We start from the raw sequence: 22,397 nt of genomic DNA on the forward strand, positions 1-22,397 counted from the left end.
TTGGTGCAAAGATACTTTTATATTGGTCCCCACATTGACAAACAAAAATGGTGGACTTACTCATTTTTAATAGTAATAGGGGATCAAGATGCAACCCACAAAAAGTATAATTTTAGGTGTTTTGACAAGTACTCTGCCGGATTTCAGCCAATTTACATTGGATTTGATATAAAGATACTTTTTGTACAGGTCCCAAACATAAATATAGACAATTTTGGAATTTTTGTCTTTTGCCCAATTTTTTTTTAGTGAGGAAAGTGCAGTTTGGGGTTTTCATCAACTATTCATGTATATGCCAATCAACTTACATGGGATTTGGTACAAAGATACCTTCTTGCAGGTCCCAAGGAGTGATATAGACAGTTTTTGATTTTTCTGCATTTTTCAGGATTTTTCAGGTGTCAAAATTAGCCATGTTGGGATTGTGTGGTGGAGATATGTTACATTCACCCATGAATGTTGGCATTTTTAATTCAATATCCTTTTTTGGATAAACTGCACAAAATATTTATTTCAGGTGAGGCCTAACTAATGATCTGTATAGATAATTACCTCTTCTGAATTTTAATCAGTATGAATAAATACATCCTAAAATTCTATTAGGTTTAATACTAGCAATGGAGTACAGCTTTGATTGACTTATCCACCAATATGCCAAGACCCTTTTCTTCAGTCAGGCTTTTGAGGTAGTTCCCATCTGTATCATATTTTGTGATCCAAATTGTAATAACCCAAATGCATTACTATGTATGTAGTGTAATTCAATGTCAAATACATTTATTTGTCCAAGTTACCAATTCATAAAATTTATTTTGTAATAACATCTTCAATACAAATAGACATCTGGAAACTTAAGTAATTTGCTAATTATGCCCATATCAATATCATCAATTCAAATAAGAAAAAAACAAAGGTTCAAACACTGACTTATGAGTACATGCTTTCTTCTAGTAAGAATAGTTCAGATTGACTTGAATCCATTAATTTAATAACATTTTGCTTTCTTCTATCCAACCACTCTACATATACAATTAAGTTAAGTACACTAGTGTTTCTTCAGCCCTATAGAAGTGTTTTTTTTAGCTAATCTTTTGTGTGGGAACTTATCAAAAGCTTTTTGAAAACCCAAGTCAACTACCTTTCCTTCATCCAGGTAACAAGTAATGTTGTCAAAAAAAGGGAGTAGATTAATAAGATGAGATCTCTTTGGGAATACATGTTTGCTTACATATATGTTATACTTGAGTAAATGCTTTTGTAAAGTTTTTATTTTATCAAAATTATTTTCCAACAGAAGTAAGATAAACTGATCTATAATTCCCAGGAAAACTTACTACACCCATTAAAAATAGAAGTATTGTAAGAAACTATTCAATCCTTAGGCACTTGCCCACTCTATTAACTTACAAAAAATGAATCAGGAGTTCAGTATATCTGAACACTTTGTTTCAAACATGTTTTGGCCATAGTGCTTTATATGTTCTTTATCTCTAGATCATTCAACTTAACACCAAAAAATTTACATCTATATGATAAGGTCAATTCCAATATTTCTAATGGAATGTTCAGAGTCAGGAATATTGTTAATATCATCTCTTGTGTAAATAGAAAAGAAAATTTAAAAGCTCTCAGCCTTGAACAGAAACCTTGCTATCAGCATTCTTTAAAGCCCAACTCTCATTATAATATTTTACTTACTAACATACTTAAAAAAAATCCTCATTACCAGTTTTAATATTATTGGTCAGCTGTTTCTCATAAGCCCTTTTGGTTCCATAATTTCTTTTTGTAATAAAATGCTGAGCTATCATGTAGCTCTGTAAGCCTCTCATTGTATCAGTCAGTTTAAATCCTTAAACTTGTGGAATTTCTTTTCGTTAGGCCTTTTGTAAACCAATTAGGTTTGATCTTCCCTGCTGTCCTTTTCCTCTCTTTAGGAAAATATTTATCTTAAAAGAAATTTAGTTTTAAAGTCTTCCCAGATCTGTTGTTTTAACTCATTATTAGAGCTGGGTGAATTTTTTAATTGATTAATTGTCAAGATCATTAATCAATTACTTTCATTAATTTTTCCAATATTCTCAAACTGTGGTAGGCATACAGATATGTAGTTTTCCTTATCAAAGTATATAAAAAAATTAACAAAAAAATGGTTTTATAGCTGAAAATACACAATCTTATATTTACTTTCAGTATCAGAATCATGAGGGTACTTGAATGTGCACTAAGTGTAATTGAAACTAGGTACCCCATCTTCAAAAGTTTGATAACCACTGGGTTAATCTTCCTTATTTCAGCTAGTTTGTTGTCTTTTTTTAAGTAATTTTTGAATTGTTCATTATTTAATAAGATGCATATCTTCTGACAGTTACCATTTGCACCTTTTGTAATAAGTGTATTTTGTCTTAAAATATTATTTTGGCAAAACATATTGGCACAAATTCTTTTTAAAGATAATCTGAATATTTCCTACTTGGTGGCTTACTAATATCAAGTTGACCACATGGTTGCCATTTTGTTTGTTTTTATAATATGCAGTAAACTCTTATTGATAAAATGAATTGATATTCAGATAACTAAAATGTGTTTTTACTATTACTGATAACTGTAACAATGTTTGTTTAAAACTTATTGTGATTGGAATTAGCAATAATTAAGTATCTAGTTAGCCATTATTTACCTCAATTGTTTAAATAGGATAAACATAAAAATAATATTAAAATAAATAAGAATTTTACTATATTATTTTATTTGGTGAACATAATGAAAAACACGTTTACAACTATATATATTTATTAAAAACTCTGTAATTGTGTATAAAGAATTCAACATTAACAAATGCAAAATCAAAGAAGCTATCTTAATGGAAGAACACAGCCTTCTCTCTAAACCAGCATCCTGGGGTTGTCAAGTTACCTTTACTGAGTTATTAAGAAATCTCCTGTTGTGAGACTTCTTTGCTTCATATTATGTATATTCCTGTGTCTAGGAAAACTACTTGTAGTTATTCTTTGGGATAGGCAGAAAATTTGGAAAAAATCCACTAGTATAGCTGTGTAGAAATGAAAATGTATTATTTCATTTTTCTTCATGAATTACACTAAATAGATGCAGAGATTATCAAAGTATTGATTCTAGAATATTTTTGAGTTTATTTTTGGAATATAATTTAACATTTAAAATTGCCTTTCAAATTTGTCTATTAAAAACTTAGTGTGGGAAAAAACATCATTTATCAAAGTAATGGTAAAATATGAAAGCTCTATCTTTAGGTACATTAGTTTGGAATTAAGTTACTTTTTAATTATAAACTATTGTAGGTGAAAATATATTGTATAGCCACTTAGAACAAGACCTGCAACAACTTGAAAGTATGATTAACAGTGTCCTGTAGGTTTCTCCCTACAAATTTCCATAATACAACTCTACTAAAACAACTGCATTTTTTTTTTTAAGGAAAATAAACCTCACTTCTTGAAATCATTCATAAATAAGAAAAATACTTAACATAACAGTGATTAGTGAGATTATTAGTAGGTACTAAGTACAGGCTAATATAAGTTACATATGCTGAATTATTGGGATAAAATTTACGATTTTATATAAACAAAACTATATAAAGACAATCATGTGGTGGTGAAAACATGCACAACTACACGATCAAGCACTTGGATACTTTATGTGTCTTCACTTTTACAAAGAAAAAATAAATCTAACAACACACGTCATTGCACTTCTTAGAAGTTGAGAAGAATATGATAATCATGGGTATAAAATTAGTCATTATTTTGTACACAACAATATTCAAATGACAAGTAAGCTAAAAGTGTATTTTGAATCACATCTTTGTAGCACGTTTTCTTGTCATTGCCCGTTATGAAGACTATATTGCAATCGCAGCCTGTTTAGAAATAATTGATGATGAACTGTGTTTTCATAATATTATTCTATATGATATAAAATACTATCTGAAAGAAAATGTTGTTTTGCTGTATTGTTACCTCAAATAAAATCACTGACATTTAGAAATTTTAATGCTTAGTTAATTTATTGATTTTGTTGTTGTGTATTGAAATTTGATCAAATAGTGCATAATTTACATTTGTAAGTTATCAGATGGTTAAAAGGCTGGCATACTGATTGGATAAAGAATAGTGCACGAAGAGCATTTGCCTTGTAATCAGACAGTTGCAGGTTTCAGAAGCATGATCGGGGGTTGTACTTACACTATTACATGGAAGTCTGGTTTCTGTTAGCTTGTTCTGAATGGGACTCTTCCCTTCACATTCATTTGTTTCCTTTGGAGCAGATCATGTGGGTTGGTTAATCAAATTGGAGAAGTCTTTCCTTATACCTACCCAATATATCATCCACATGGGTGTCATTTTCAACACTCATCTCAGTTGAGCCCTACTTACTCCTCTTTAAATCCATTAAATGGGACTTTCAGTTTTCCATGTCCTTACTGCTCTTTCTATTACTGCTTGCAAGGTGCTTTTGCTTTTGGGGATGTGGTCTTCTATGGAAACCCTTATCCCCTTGGGTTGAGCACATATGAGGTCTCTTCAGTGGACTATGCAGGACCAATGGAACCTGGAGCGGGATCACTTGGATGGTAGTATTTACCTTCCTTTGTCAATGATTTGTGCTCGTGTTTGGAAAAGGCCCACAGATCGGCAGGTGTTCTGCTTCCTCCACCTCATCTGGATTTACATATCTTCATAGAAACTTCCCTCCATGACTGTGGGGCGTGGGTTAATCAACAGGAAGCTTCATGTCATTGGTCTCCAGCTGAGAGGTCTTACCATATAAACATCCTGGAACTTTTGGCCATACATCATGCTTTGGATAATCATTTGGTCATGATCCATTCCAAATATTCTATGGTGGTAGCTTATATCAATCACCAAGGAGGCACCTGTTTTTGATCCCTTTGTGGTGGAATCTTGAATCTCCTTTTTTGGGCCCACACACTTGTTATCAGTTTCCTTGCGTGTCATGTTACAGGTGCATTCAACCTTGTCACAGATCTTCTTTCCCAACTAGACAAAATTTGTCTGACAAAGTGGTTTCTCGGTCCTCACTTTTTCCAGTGGCTATGCCTTCGGTCGGATACTTCTCACCTGGATGCATTTGCCACATCCCTCAGTACCAAGTTATCTCTGTTTTGGTCTCTAGTTCCTCATCCATGCCACCCAGTGGCACAGCAGTATGTCTGCAGACTTACAGTGCTAGTAACTGGGTTTCAATACCTTTGGTGGGCAGAGCACAGATAGCCCTTTGTGTAGCTTTGTGCTTAATTGTGAACAAACAATCCTCGTCCACTTGCACTGGCTGTTAATGCATTTAGCCAGGATTGGACCAACAAATACTTTGTGTGTCCTTCCATCTGTCTTCTTCTCAGGGTGATTTTGATCATCCACACCACTGTTTTCAAGCCTGATTGCTCCGTACTAACCAGCACAATTGTAGTTTCTGCGGCTGCTCAAGCTCAAATTTGCCTCACCATTTAGTCTTCCTTTTACTCCATCCTTTCTACATCGACCTCTGTCATTGGCATTTCATCCAGCCCTTCTTACCCTCTGTCTTCATGCCTGGTTTTTATCTGGTCCTTGGCGAGGAGATCTGGATTGTCCACTAACATGTCCACATATGATATTTTGTTTAGAACTAGTTCATTACTCCTGAACTTGTACTACGTAGACTATAATGTTTAGTCATAGTTACTTCTTAACATTCACCACTTAGTGTTTTATGTTTCATCATAGTTCACATCTCTTTCAAATGTACACATAGATGCTGATGATTGGTCATATTCACTTATTATTTACCATGTATACATAGATATTACTGTTTAGTTACAGTTAGTTGTGCATTCATATTTAACACATAATCATTGATATTTTTTCTGGTTTATTACTCCTTAATATGTCCAGATAGAAGATAATGTTTACATCTCATTCATTACTTCTTCACATATACTCTTGGTAGATAATACTTAGTTTTAGTTGATTATACCGTGCTATGTATACAGAACTGTTAAGGTTTGATTCTAGTTTCTTGTTTTTTAACATTTCCACCTGGATGATAATGTTTAGCTCTTGTTTATTACTTTGTGTGTACACATGGAAGATAATGCTTATTCTTGGTTACTTATTCCTTGTCATGTAAACATCCATCCATATTAATCTTTATTTCTAGTTTGTACTCTTTAACATGCCAACATAGAAGATAATAGAAGATTTTGTTTTGATATAATTCATTACTCCTTACTATGTCCCCATAGAAGGTAAGGTTTATATTTAGTTCATTACTTCTTCACACATATACACATAGAAAATACTGCTTAGTCTTAGTTGATTATACCTTGCCATCTACACATAATTGTTAAAGTTTGATTCTAGTTTCTTATTCTTTAACTTGTACACTTAGAAGTTAGTGTTTTGTTCTTGTTCTTTACCTTTTCACGTGTATACATATGTAAGATAATGTTTAGACTTGGTTAATTATTCCTTGGCATGTACACATCCTCATCAAGGTTTGGTTCTAGTTCTTACTTCTTAACTTGTCCACATAGATGATATTGTTTTGACATTATTTATTACTCCTTAATATGTAGCTCCTTGGGGTTAATGTTTTGCCATAGTTCATTACTTCTTGATAGGAGATAATGTGTTATTGTGTTTGGTCATGGTTTATTGATCCTTTATATATACACACACCAATTGGTGTTTAGAAATAGTTTCTTATTCTTAACATTTATATTTAGATGTTACTGTGTATTTCTTGTTCATTACTTCTTCAAACATAACACATAGAATATGTTGTTTAATCACAGTTCCTTACTCCTTATGTTACTTAGAAGTAAAATGGTTCATCCTTGTTCACTACTGCTTAGCATGTACACTTTGTAGGTAATCTTTAATCATAGTTAATTCTATAATATGTACATGGAGTGGATGATGCTTCAGTCTAGTTTCTCTTTAGCATGTGTACTTAGACATTTATGTTTGGTTCTCTTTCATCACCCCTTAACATGTACATGTAAGAGTTAATATTTATGATATCTTACATCTGCTTGCATAACAGCTTTTCTTGACTGTGCTGCCCTCTGTATGTGTAAATTTTTGCTCGCCACTAGCCTTGATACTCCCACCCTCAAGTATTTTCATGTGAGACAGCTAGCAAATGTGATACCTAGCAAATGAACATCCAAAACCCCTCCAGCAATAGGAGTGCAACACAACTCCTAGGACAGCTGACTCTCTCCATGCAGATGCAGCTTAGCACAACTTCACGTCTTGATTGGCATTCGTGGTGGTTAGATGTTTATCACTCACACTTTACTCATGGAATTTCACTAAATCACATGTTCTTTTATAAAAACTTTTTTTTGTAGTTTTCTGCACTTCAGTTTTCAAACTTTTCACTTGTACATCTTAGTATTGCATGTCTTCAAATTTTTACTTTTTTTTTAACTCCCTGCATAGTTTTTATCATTTCTATTCGTAGTTATCATGAATTCAGAGTTTAATGTTGCTACTGCTGTTCCAATTGCAGTTAACCTTACTTCATCTACAGTGGCTTTGGGTTTGCATTTATCAGTGGAAGACATTACAGCCTTGGTTCATAGAGATGCAGGATTCTGATTCACCTGAAGATTATCCTATCATGCCTTGTTCAGGGGTACCTGAACAAGAGGACAACAATTTTGACAGCCTCTTTTCTCCCCCATTCTAAACCATACGGTCACATTTAGCTCCAGTGGATGCACCCAGGCTTCCTCCTCTTTTCCTGGAGTTGATCAACCAGACTTGTTGTTTTTTCCTTGTTGCCCATTTCCTTTGATTCCTCCTCTGCTCTTTTAAGTGAGACACCTTCAAGCCAATATCTTGTCTGTCCCCCCCCCAACTGCATATTGGGGTTCATGCTAATAGGTTTGCAGACCAATTACTTTCTGGGGTCAGTATGTCTCGACATCCAAGTAACATGGAAGCCCATGCTTTGGCTTACCATTAGTCTGAGTTCCTTTTTTTGCTAGCAGTTTGATCGTCTTATGCCTCTGTGGGGTTCAGATTCCAATACTTCACTTATGTTTTCCCAACCTCAATTCTTCCATACTTGCCTTATCCTCCATCCTTCGTTCCCTTTTCTTTATTCACTTTTTGTCTGAGGCTCTTCAGTGTTCCCCTGAGGAGTCTTTGGTGGAGATTGGTGCCATGATTTTTTCCACTCTTGCACAGTTGTCCTCTTCCATCCTTTCCCTCCTAACATGGCTCCTCTGTTGTTGAGATCTTTTGGGTTAGGATGCCTTTTTTGTCACATGTCTGTTTACCCCAACCTCCTTATGGGACTTGCGTATGGCTCCCTTTTTGAGGCAAGACATCTTTGGAGACCTTCTTTCAAACTTTCATTAGAAGCCACAGTTAAGTCTGCCTGTTTGCATTCCTCTTTTTCCTCAATGGCTTCCTGTTTATCTCATCCTCCTCCTGAACCTGTTTCTCTGTCTTGTCCTCCTCATTTCTCTCCTTTACCAGTTTCTGTTACACAATTACTTTACTGCCCCTGGCAGTCCTAGTGACTGTGTGGTAGATACAATTCTGATGGGGACCAGACTTTTGCATTTTGCCACTGTGTGAGAGTCTTTTCACCACATACCCTTGGGTTCTATGGGTTTTCTCCAAAGGTTGTTTGCTTTGTTTTTCATTCACTTCTCCCCTGTCCCCCTTATCCAGTCTCCTTCCACCCTCATCAGGATCCCATTCTAGATTTTTTTCTCAAGGGTGATATGGAATAGGTTGTTCCTTCTCAGCCAGGTTTCTATTCCTGTTTTTTTCTTGTCCCCAAAGAAGACCAGAGACTAATGCCCCATCATTGATCTCTTCCTTAAACCCCTTCCTAGACTTTCCTTGATTAACCATGGAGTCATACCTATCTCTTTGATGGGTTTACACTCCTGGTCTGTGGATGATGATGGTAGATATCTCGGAAGCTTACCACCATATTCCCATCTCTCCAACATCCTGGTATTTTCTTCCTTTCTTCCATCAGGGTTGCATCTAACATTTCCGGGCTCTTCTGTTTGAGCTGGCCTTGGCTCCCTATGTTTTTTGTCAGGTAGTAAAGGCCTTTGCCCATCTTTTTCATTCCAGGGGCCTTTATTTACACCATTACATGGATGACTGGCTGCTTCTAGTTCCTTCACATGCTGCCTCTTCACTTCACACTCAGTTTATTATTCTAGATGCTGTAGGGGTAGGTTGGCTGGTCAGGGTGGAGGTCCTTCCTCTCCCCCACTCAATACCTTTTTCATTTCCAGCTATTTTTTCAATTCTTGCCTCAACCAGGCCCAACTTACTGCTCTTTTCCTATGATGTATGGAGCTTCTTTCAAATCATTTCCTCCTCTACTTCTCCAACTCCTTTTGGGGACATAGACTTCTTTAAAGGGTCTCATTTCCTTTGTTCGAGCCCACAAGTGACCTCTTCAGTGGGTTTTACAAGATAAGTGGAACTTTGTTCAGGATCCTTTGGACACACCTATCCATCTTCCTCCTCTTCATTTTGACTTTGCTTGGTGGTAGAACCAAGACAACACCATAGTGGGTGTTCTTACTTCTCATCCAGAGGTGCATCTCTTCAAGGATACTTTTATTTTGGGTTGGGGTGTGTATCTGGACACGTAGTAGACTTTGGGATGTTGGTCTGTAGTGCAGTCATCTCTGCATATCAGTCTCTTAGAATTGTTCACTGTTTGTTGGGTTTTGGTTAATTTTCTTCCATGCCACTGGCACCAGTTGATTATGAACCATTCAGACAACTCCATGGTTGTCTCATACATTACTTGGCAAGGGGGCACGTGTTCAAGGTCTTGTTGTTTCTACATGTTGGGCCTCCTGTTTTGGGCCCACAGCCATTACATTCGTTTGATGGCATGTCATGTAATAGGTACCCTGAATGTTGTCACATATCATTTATTGTGCCTCAACAAGATTCTCTCCACAGAGTGGTCCCTTGACCAATGGGCATTTGATTTGCTGTGTTCACAGTGGATTGCTTCAGAATCTGATGCATTTTCCACCCAACAGAATTCTAAGCTTCCCAGATTTTGGTCTTCTATTTCCCATCCTTTGGTTATAGATGTTGATGTCCTCATTCAGGATTGAGGGGCCATTACCTTTATGCATATCTTTCCATCCACCTTCCTTGTGTCCCAGCAATCATTGAAGCCACTCCATGTCGAGTCCTCTTGGTATCTCCACTTTGGCCAGTGCAGCCTTGGTTTCCTTTTCTGTGTCTACTCATACTGACACCTCTTCTTCTTCCCCTGTCACCCACCCTCCTTAGAGAACCTCATTTGGGCATGCTACATCCTTCCCTTTTCATGCTCCATCTTCACACATGACTTTTGTATGGTCTGTTGCCAGACGGATTGGACTATCCCCACAGGTTGCTTCCCTAATTTCCCTTTCAGTGCACTTTTCCTTCATGTCAGTTTACCAACATAAGTGGTATATCAACCATCATTGGACTTCTTGTCATGGTTTTCCTCTGTCCCATCCCAAGGGGCTGTTGGTGTCCACTATTGCTGATTATCTTGCAGAATTGTCATCCACCTTACATTTTCACAAGATTCCACTTTGTCTTCACTTCTCTGGTCCTCACGTTTTTGTTTTGTTTCTTCCACCTTCCTTGTCCCCCGCATCCTAATGCCCTCCCCGATTGGAACATCAGTGTTGTTCTCCGTGCTCTTACACTTCCTCCTTCGAGCCCATGTTTTCTTGTTCTTTATATCATCTCTCCTTAAAGAACTTTTTCCTCCTCCTCTTGGCATGTAGATGTTACCATTTGGATTTGTTGATGTCTCTTGCACATTATATTGCCAGTCCTATATCATCCTCTACACAGATTGTTTTCTCCTTCCCAAAACTTTGGCTGCATGTGAGTGTAAATTTGCCTTCACTCCCATTTCCCTCATTCTGATCTGGATTGCCTCTTATGTCCTGTCCGGGCTCTCTGCAGTTATGTGGCTTTTGCTGCTACCTGTTTCTTTACTCATTGGAACCCTTCTCTTTCCTGTGATATTTCTCCTATTACCTTTATGGGTTAGATTCAACACCTGATTCATCTGGCTTATTCTTCTTTTTCTCCTGATGATTGTTGTCTCTTTCAGATCTCCTACCATAAGATCTGTCACCTTACTATGTCTGTGACTGCCTGATTCTTTCATCCTTTGGAGGATATAGTTTGTGAAAGCATGTGGACCACTCCCCATACACTTATCTCACATTATTTGCATCATCTGTCCATTTTCTGTCTACCTCTCATCACCCTATTGAGCTCTATGGTTTCTCTATATGTGGGTAGGTGCTATTTTTATACTATTCTTTTTTATAGGACTTGATGGTGAGTGTTGCCTGACCAGGTATAGTTATTCTTAATCCCACACTGTATGGCAATTAAGGTCGATAACACCCACAGATGAGATGGGGTGTTCCATAAGACCACTTGTAGGTTTTTTCTTGTGGTGTTTTGCATCATTAATATGTTCACTCCCGGACTATATGCTCATTGACTGACATGAGTAGCTGCTCATCCTCTTCCACCTTTTGATTTGGCTATATCAGAAACATTCTGCTTTTCAATATTAGATTTCCTGGTTTCCTGTGTTGTGTTCCTCCCATCTCTCCAATGCATTCCCCTCCCATTTGGAGTCCTTACCACTTACCAGCTCCTAGCTGCTGGAGTGGTGGACCATGGATGCTTCCTCCGGAATATACTCAATTCCATTTAGTTGAGAGTAGGACAGTGATGTTCAGCCAGTGTAGATAGTATATAGACACTCCTACTACCGCAGACCTAATTTTCTACTTTAATTGTCCAACTAACTAACATATTTATAGGTGAGAAATAACACTAAAGCACTAGCATTCATGCAAGCAGCAGCAATGCTAAGAGTGTTTGACAAGTTCTCTGTGGAATTCTTTGTGCCAATTTTAAAATAATGGTTGGGAAATAGTATTTCTGTTGGTTACAAACATGTAGCTCAACCAAGTATAATTGGCTGAAAAAATTGTAACTGTATATGTAGAGAGTGGGCAAGGAATTGTCAAGAGTTCCAATAAATTTATTTCTCTTTCCTCCCAACATTGCATAAGGGGCTTGAAAGAAAAATGTGTAAATAGAACAATTAACCTAGTTTCTGTTTATACGTAGAAGTATAATGTACAGAAAGAATTAAGTTACATAGATGAAAAGTTAAAATTTTGTGAACTTGTGTGTCAAACTAAAGATTAAGATTTTTTCCTTTAAGGTTTCTTTTGAAATATAGGAATTAAAAATTCAATAATATGAAATTTTAAACTGTATTTTAAATTTTAATGCTAATTTCATTGGTATACATTGATAATAAGATTACTTAATTAAAAATGTGAATGTAACAAAGTAAAATCTCATGATGTGTGCAGTACAGGGGTGCCTGTAATTATAGGGTTAAAGAGCTCCATGTAAAACTGCTTTACACATAAAGGTTTTTTTTATTCTGCTTCAGGCAATTAATGTTTACATGAAAAAGGTCTAACATTATCATAAATTTAATCACACATTATTCCTATTTATACATTTTTGTAATTCATGCTAACAATCATTTAGGTATAAAAAAATTTATTCATTTTATAGTATCATATTATTAGTTGTTTATGGTGTGCGTGCACTACATTAAGTATTGCTTATGGTTTTCTTCTCATGTTTATCAAGTTTAACTGTAGTTTGTTTTGCTTTTTGTTTTCTTGTTAAATTGTAGAGTGAAAGGAGAATTAAATGAATCCCTCACGTGTAACAGCATCTATTATTATTCCTCAGAATATTTCCAAATCCCCAGGTAGGTTTTGGTTTAGATTTTGTCATTACTACTTTTAAATACTTTCATTTTATTCATTTGCTTGAATCAACCAGTACATATAGACTTGAAAGTTGTTTTGAATTTTCAAATTTTATGTAATATGTTGTTTTAAAACTCTCCTCTTCATCCATACATTATGTACAGAAATGACCCTGCGAGTTACAACATTGTTATAAGCTGCTTATTGTGGAATTTTCTAATCAGCTCTTTGATTTTGCTTGTTATCTATTGTATTTAAACAGTCTTAAACCTATTCTGTTGCACCTTAATATAACAGTGCATTACTGAGTTAGAATTGTTAATTGTTTGGCTTTAACTCTCAACACAGGCTTGGTCAATTTAACCGACCACGTGACCTCTTTGTACTCATTTAAAGCCTTTACAGATTTAATACTTCTAACTTTCAATATAGTGTGTGTATCTTCACAAAATATGGCAGTCTTTCAGTTAATATTATAAGTCTTTCACATACAAAAAATCATATTGTAGTGAAGTATTTTTAATAAAATAAAGATTTGTCCATGAATATATTGAGTATTTGTTTTGAATAGCCCATGTGTAATATTCATGTTAAAATTAAAAATACTTTTCTTCATTTTTCCTTTGTGTTGTCCCTAAAACCTGTTAAATGCATTTGAAACGTTTTTTTTCCAGTAAAACTTTATAGTTCATCTGTTATTTTCTCTGCCCTATCTCAGAATGGGATCAGTCAATTTGACTGACCTTGTAACCAAAAGAAAACATCGAAATAAACCTAAATTATCCTTCTTCTTTTTTTCTTTCTAGAATGACTTCAAATTGTAACATGAAATTACATTCGTTTATCCTAAGTAGCTCTAAGTTCGTAACAATATACATCTATTTATAATCGATTATTATTGTTGTATTGCCCTTTAAACTATGTCTAATTACTGTCCTCACCATTATAGGTTGTAAATCACTCGGGGGAATGTGCAGCTCACATTATGTTAATGAATTACATTACCCATGAGCTGCTCACATGTGTGCCTCATGAAACATTATTATTATAATATTATTATTATTATTTATTTTGCCTAATCTAATCTTAACAAACCTAAAAAGATCCCTATTTTTACATTTCAGTTACTTTGATAATTATACATAAAGAATAAACATAAAAAACAAGAAATAAAATACTTAACCAATCTTCTTTTTTCTTGCTGTCAGGTTTTGAATAGAACTAACCCTAATTTTTGATACTATAAATAGTAATACACTTAATAATTTTTATTTCATTAAATAATGCACCAAAGAACATGGACTAATAACATGCAAAAAATAGACAAATTCACTTACCTCTCAAAATTTTCCTTGCTTTCTAACTATGTGACAAATGGCGTTACAAATACCTCTAAGCTAGTCATTAACTTTCCCAAGCGAATGAACCGTGTATTATAAGTGAAATTGATGCTTATCTGTTCAAAACACAATGCTATACAGTATGTTATTTGATAGATGAAAACCTTGACTTTCTATTGGTTATAGGTAATATATATAATGAAATGTAAGAGAGGATGTGGCAGATCCATTCATTAATTCTGTAACCAAACAAAATTGAAGGCTATAAAAATTATGGTTTGTCTGAGCAATAACGATTTTTATAGAGAGTAATTTACATTTAATTTCGTACTTTTTCGAGGGTTGGTGGATAAAATAGGGATGATTACATGCTAAGACAAAATATGTCACGTGGGTCACACTAGTGGAAATTCAGGATTTTTTAAATATTGTTTTGTAGCATTAAGAACTTAAAACTTTTACATTATTAAAGTATGTATTATTAGCTTAGATTTTATGCTATTCTCATTGATATAACATAAACAAAAAGTAGTTTAATAAAATTTTGAATGTAAGACACTAGAACCTTGTGTCATGCGCAATAAAGAATACTCGTGGTGATAGGGTTAACCTTATGGACACGAGTAAGGGTTAGAGGGCATGTCATCATGTATGTAGACTTGTATTCAAGATTTTATTTAACTCTTGTTTTATAAATGTATGGCAATAAGTTTGGCATAAATTGTAGAATATGATTCAAATTTTTATATTATACATTAGTTAATGTCTTAATTTGAAAGTAAATATTAAAAAAAGAGGCTAAATATCTATTTTGTGTGTCACGTGGTATGTTGCTTTCTGGGTTTGGTCGGATTATATTTCATGATTCCCATAATACAATGTCTATAGTTTCTTATGAATTAAAACTCAAATTTCCAATATTTGCATGTTATAAAATAAGAACCTCCTACCTTTTCTATTTGCTTAGATATCTCAATATTTAGGGAATCCACCATATTGGCTCTGCCCACTGCTCATTATTCAAGAAGACTTGTTTATCTATCCCTACTTTTGTATACCAATAACTTTATAACCAATTGAAAACTCTACATTTCTTCTACTTAATTCTGACACTCATCCTAAGTTATTTACAAGAGAAAAGATCTTATATCATTGGAAAGTTTGAAGTATTATGATCAAGGTTGCACAGAAATTAGATTTTTTTTTACACCCAAATACAATTTAGTTAGGAAACCTGGTAAATTACAAGAGATTTTTGAGGTATCGATATAGTAATTTATATTTTTTTGGAATTCCAAGATGCATATATAAAGTCTACAAAAGTTATTTTTCCATCTCCACATGTGAATTTGGATGAGGTTTACGACAAAGGTTAGCAAGTATGATTTGTGAGTGCAAACAAAGACTTCATAGCATTGTAAGTAGTAGAGATCATTGTTTTCCAAATTTTTTATTTACTCTTCTATTGTTTAAGAAATATAACTGACATTTAAGTATTTATTTGATAATAATAATAATGTATATACATATGTAATGTATGGTAACCAAAATGTCAGTGTTTCACAAAATACTAGTACAATAGTGCTAAGAGTAAGAGATTTGTACTGTGTTTTATTATATAGAAGTTTTAGAACATATTATTGTACATTTACACAAAAATTAGTTACTCAATATTTTGATTCTAGAGTGATAAACAAGGAGGCTAAGCCAAAAATACTAGCTCAACCAAAATGTGCCAAATTTATATTACTGGAAACCACAAATTTAGTGGTTACTGTGTAAGCATGGTGATATAGGACAAAGGATGTTCACAAGCACTTACACACTTTTATACATATACTAAAGCTAAATCCCAACCACCCAGGAGGTTAACTAACATTCAAATACTTAAGTTTATTGGATCGAATACAACTTTGTACAGAGCCATATCATATATATTTTCTCTCAGTTTTATAAAGTACCTTAAACAATTCTTGTTGCAACCTCTGTACTGTAAAGAGGCTGATAAATTATACTCCACTGTGTTCTTGGAGCCAGGATTTGAATAGACTCTATAGGAAACATCTGCTTATCAACTTATTGGATTGGCTCTGACATTCTACAAGGTCATAATATAAACATTTTATAATACTTTAGACAATTGTTGTTGAAACCATTATACTGTGAACAAGTTGATAAATCTACCCCACTGTGTTTTCAAAGCAGGGAAAGTTCTGGCAATTGTGCTGTCTGAGCTTATTTGATATTGACAGTGTCAAACTAAGTGAGGAGTGGCAGTTCATTGCTTTTATTTGGCAGGTTTCTACTTCAGCTGCTAACAGTAAAATAAACATAAGAAATAAGTAAAAAGATCTGAAGAAACTCTCAGGAATTTTCTTTCAAATTTAGTGATCCATACTGAAAAAGACAGACAGTACTATTCATTTTGTTTTGTGTCTAAGTCAGCTCCTAACATTATAATTACTACAGAAAACAACCTTTATTTTTGTTATACTTTGATAACTTGTCTTACAACCTGGAGAATCAAGTATAATGTTACAGTAGAGAAAATGACAGAAAAAATATAAAGCATTACTGAAAAGTGTTTGATATTTAATTATGTTTTCTTTCTTTATTATTATAAAAGTAAATAAAATGGGAAAAAAACTTATTAGGTAAGATAAGAAAAAAATATTAATGAAAATCTTCATGGGATATACTAGTGAGCAACTTGTGCATTATGCTATTTGATAAAGTAACCCGAGCTGCAGGTGTGCTGTGTAATTTTCAACGTGTGTCGGGGTTAGACACTGCTCGAAGGTCAATGAAACAAAAAATTTATAAATATAAATAGATGTATACTGTTATAAAAATTAAGTTATTTATAATAAACATTTATGGTTTCTTATTGTAATTTGCTGTCATTCTAGAACAAAAGAAAGGGAAATTTAAATTTATTTCCTAGTTTTTGTAATGGTTACAAGGCTGGTCAAATTGACTAACATCATATAGAGTTAGGGTAGAGAAAATAGCAGATAAGATTTAAAGTTTCACTGAAAAACATTTGAAATGTATTTAGGTTAGAGATTATGCAAATGAAATTTGAGATATCTTCAATGAAGAGAATTATTTTTAATCTTAACATGAAAAATCACTTTGCATTCAGACTAGTAATAAAAAGACTCAATATATTCATGGAAAGATCTTTTTTTTTAGTTTATTGAAAATACCTCACTAAAAAAATCTGATTTTTTGTATGTAAATAACTTGTAATGTTTACTAAAAGTCTACCAAATTTTGTGAAGATACACTTTTTATATTAAAAGTTAGTTGCATCAAAACTATAATGACTTTAAATTAGTACAAAGTAGTCACGTGGTCAGTAAAATTGATTGAGCCCATGTGGAAAGAGTTAACATGAATGTCTTTTTGCTGCACTTTATATTTCAAAGCTAGATAGATTCTACAAAATTTCCTAAACATACTTACCTCTGCTGACACTATAGCTATTTCTTGATTTCCAGGGTCTCCACTCTTTGCCCATCTAAGCATTGAAAAACACTTGCTCCTGTCTTTTATACCCCACTCGAATGCCCTTGGCAAATTCTAATTTGCAGATTTCTCCATGAACTTCAATGCACCCTCTATCTAGGTACTGTAAATACGCACCTCATTCAGATAATGTAATCACTTTTACTGAACAAAGCATTTGGTATGAGTTTCTATAAACAGGAATGATGTGGTTATTCACAATTTACGTTGTGTATTTGAATGTGGTTTGTATTACTATGGTTATATCTTTGTATATTTATAAATTACTTTAACAACAAAAAAAAACACCACGTACCAACAGGTAAGAATTCCCTAGTTAATGTTTCTACTACAGAGGCCATTCAGACCTCTCCTCTTCCACCTCTGTTATTTGGTATTTGTCAACGGCCAGTGGAGGGGTCGCTCTCAGTCGAGGCTGTCCATGATATGATCCGTTGCAAGATGGACACATATATGCAGACTGAGGGTGTCTCTCCTTCTCCTGATATTGCTGTTCATGGTGGGAGATTTGCCCCTCAGTTATGAGACAGGATAGCTATGCCTTGTTCCACACGTTTATTGGAACAGTATGGTTTGGTTTATCACTGCCAGGAGGAGGTATATTTAAATTCTCAACAAATGGACCTCCCTTTTGGACCTGTGGGGGTCTGGATTGGAACCTGTAATCACTTTAAATAGAAGTTTCTTGGATTTGTCTTACTCTCATGACTTTCCTGAGCTATTTATCTTCAATCCAACTTTTGTTGGAAGCCTATCAATATTCCCCTCAGCAATTTGAGAACAAGTTGGGGATTTTGCTGATGTCCTCCTCAGTCAGATTGTCTTCTTCAGTTCTTTTTCTGGTTTCCTGGCTGGTTTGTTGTTGGGATTTATTGGGTAGAGATTCTTTGATAAATAGTGTTTGTTTACCATTTTCTGCTTTCAGGGAGTTATGGGAAGCTCCTTTTCTCCATCCAACATTGTTTGCTGGAGTTCAAGATTTGATTCAGCTTGTGTACATTCTTCTTTATTGTCATTGACTTATAGCCTTTCTGGTGCTAACTTGGGAGTGTTGGCTTGTAGTGTTTCCAGACCCACTCCTTCGAATAAATGGGAATAAAATCCCAGAAGAACTGGATCAACCCTCTCTACTGCCATTTTGACTAACAACTCTCTAACTAACAAAGCTCTACTCTTCGTGAATATGTTGGAGGTGAGAAGGCAACAGGTTGTGCAGATAAAAATGGAGGTGATGTAAATTGAATGACCAACCCTGAATCCAGAACATGGAATACCCATGGACCCCTGGCGAAAGAACTCCACATGTCTGGAAAGTGATGTAAAAGACCTGGGAACCGTTATACTCAAGAAGACAGGAGATTGGCATCAAATCATCAATCTGTCTCGACTTAAACAATTTTAGGTCCTCCTCATTTTACCATGGAATCCTTTCTCAACCTGTGATGGCACTTTGCATCAGGGTTCTGGATGACCAAGTTTGATGTTACCGATGGTTATTTCCATATTCCCTTATCAGAATCTTCCCAGAGGTTTCTCAGATTTATGCACAAGGGTCAGGTTCTGCAGTTCAGGGCTCTACCTTTTGGTCTTGCATCAGCACCTTATGTCTTCTGCAGAGTTGTTTTAGCTTTTTCTCATCATCTGCATTTCTTGGAACTGTACACACATCATTATATGGGCAACTGACTTCTTCTGGCACAATTCTGTCAATTAGGAGAACAACCCTTTCAGATTCTCCTTTCAGAAGCCACAAAAGTGGGTTTCCTTATCAGACTGGAGAAATCTATTGTCATTGATGCAATATCTCATCTATCTGGGTGTGTTTTGCAATACTTTTAAGTCATACTCATCCAACCCCTATCAGGCTTCAAACCATGCACAGATGATTCATTCTCTTTTGGGGATGTGGGCAACCCTTGAGCCTTTCATTACTTTGGGACGAGCACATACGAGGTCCCTTCAGTGATCATTGCACGATCAATGAATTATGCATTCCAATCTTTTGGATCATCCTAACTCAGTACTTAGGAAGCAACATCGTTGATTGTAAATGGTGGTTGGATCAGAACAACACTACTATTGGTGCACCCATTCCACCACCTTGTCCCGAGATCCATCTGTTCACAGACTCATCTCTTCAGGGATGGGAAACTTATCTTCAAGGTCAGGAGTTCCAAGGTATTTGGATGGATATTGAGTCTACCCTCCATATCAACATTCTTGAACTCCTTGCAGTACACCAGGCAATAATTCAAGGTCTGTCTCTCGTGAAGGGAAAATTGTCATAATATATTCTGACAATTCCAGGGTGCTATCTCAGATTTCTCGTCAAGGAGGTACACATTCTCGAAGCCTTGTTTTCGTACCTTGAATCTACTCTACTGGCCTCATTCCCGTCGCATCAGTCTTTTAGCATGTCATGTTCTAGAAGTGATAAATTTAATTGCATATCACTTGTCTCAATCCAACCAGATTCTTCTGACAGAATGGATGATACATCACAAGGTTTTTCAGTGGATTTGCTCTCAGTTTTGGTCTCCAATACCTCATTCTCAAGTGTTTGCAGTAGATGTGTTCAGTCAGGACTGGACGAGTGTACATCTGTATGCCTTTCACCCCATTCAGCAAGTGTGTGTTCCTCCATTCTTGGAGAAGAGTGTGAAGTTGGGGGCCCTCCTACTTGGGTCCCTGGATGTTTTTCCGAATGTCAGTAGGAATGGCACCAGCCTCCATGGGAGCCTACTCCTAATTCTGGTTCAGAATTGACGTGAAGCTATCCAGTTAGGGGTGCATGGCCCTTCTTTTTGATCAATTTCAGTTTTGTATATTGTTTGTGGAAGGAGGTCCAGTACCTCCTAATAATTCTGAATGTTAAGTGGTCCCATCCTAGGTCCTTGGTTGAGCACAGGTTCCATGTCCTCTCCATAATTCTAAGGGCAAGCAGAATACTCCTTGCCCACTTGTTTGGCGAGTGACGATGAATGTTCATAATTACATACTGGATGAGTTCTGTTCCTTTGGTTAAGTATGTCATACATGATCCTGTCATTCCAAGCCTAGGGTGTTGCCTTTTGGACTTCTTCAGGTGGAGGAGAAAGTTTATCCCCTTCGGTGCTGTTTACTTTCTCATCATGATTCCGGTGGTGAGAAATGCATCACTCTATGGCTGCAGGTTGGGATCCAATCAAAAGTATATGTAATATTGCAGTCCAGTGTGGGATATAGGTACCACGACCCCTTAATTCCAAACCAAAGTTGTGGAACCTTGGCGGTCTAGTTGGGGCTGGTCTGTAGTGATAACTCTGGCTGAAGAGCATACCTGTTCTGGATGTATTGCAGTTCCCCCACTAGGGTGCCAATCTTCTATTAACACACCCATGCAGATGCTTTCTGTATGGATAATGCTCTCACTGGCCCCTCCATGTTATCAATGTGGGATTCTAGCTATAAGTTGGAGCAGAGTTATGTATGTTCTGGAACATTTTCCTAAAGTTAAAATGTATTTATATTAATACTTACCTCTTTTCACAATCTCCTACCCTTCTTCCCCCCTGAGAGCTGGTGTTAGAGACTGGGATGGAGTCAGTCTCAAAAAAGTGATAACATTATCTAAATAAGGTGCTTATATACAGTACCAGGATAGATGGCACATTGACGTAGGTGGAGAGTATCACAAGATAAATATTGCCAAGGGCAATATACTAATGATTATGCATCTTCTATTTCACCTTAGATGTAGGATTTGAGTTCCTGGTGAAGACAATACCTGTTATGAATGTAGTGCGGTTCCCCCACTCTTGTACCATACACTTCTGTTCTATACAGACACTTTCTGTGTGATTCATTCATGCACTGGCCCCTCCACCTTCTCAATGTGAGATTCTAGCTATAGTGTCAGTGGAGGTATGTTTTGGAAGTTACATTTTCCTAAACTGAAAATGTATTTCCAATAATAGTTGCATTTGCTGACATTCTCCTGCCCTACCTCCCCACTAAAAGCTGGTCTAATTTTCAAAAAAGTGATTACATGATCTGAATGAGGTGCTTATATATACAGTACCTAGATAGAGAGTGCATTGAAGTTTGCAAATTATAATTTGCCAAGAGCAATTGAGTGGGGTGTAAAAGACTGTAGCAAGCATTTTTCAATGGTAAGATGAGCAGAGTGGAAACCTTGGCGATCAAGAAATAGCTATAGTGGCAGTGGAGGTAAGTAAGTATTATTGGAAATACATTTTCAGTTTAGGAAAATTTTAACTTCCGAGTTTAATTATTTATTTTTAATTGAAAGTATTAGGTCATCAAGAAATTAATGTCACTTTATTTTGAGATGAAAAAACTTGAACAATTTATATATCAAAACAAAACATATATTTAATGAAATAGTCTCCATTCTTATTGATGATGCTTTTCCAATTTACAATCAGGTTGTTAATGTCCTGATTAAAGAAATCACATGGCTTTGAAACAAAAAACATGTCAATGTCTCCTTTAACACCTTCCACATTTGCATATATTTTCCCATTAAGATGGTGTTGCAGCAAATGAAAAAGATGGTAATCTGACAGTGCCATATCTAGAGAATATGGTGGGTGGGGGAGAACTTCCCAACCCAACTCCATAATCTTGTGTTAGCATCTAACGTG

General features: G+C 35.4%; 1 protein-coding gene across 1 annotated transcript in view; it reads left to right on the forward strand.

The window, feature by feature from the left end:
- LOC106478205 (double-stranded RNA-binding protein Staufen homolog) overlaps window positions 1-22,397 on the forward strand; it is a gene marked incomplete at its 3' end in the record, with an annotated part of 43,344 nt that overhangs the window by 2,276 nt on the left and 18,671 nt on the right. Inside the window, exon 2 of the mRNA XM_013938729.1 lies at window positions 12,802-12,879. Coding sequence (XP_013794183.1) covers window positions 12,819-12,879 — 61 coding nt within the window. The remainder of the gene's footprint in view (window positions 1-12,801; window positions 12,880-22,397) is intronic.

This window comes from Limulus polyphemus, unplaced genomic scaffold, assembly GCF_000517525.1.
Source record: "Limulus polyphemus unplaced genomic scaffold, Limulus_polyphemus-2.1.2 Scaffold189, whole genome shotgun sequence".
Lineage (NCBI taxonomy): Eukaryota > Metazoa > Arthropoda > Merostomata > Xiphosura > Limulidae > Limulus > Limulus polyphemus.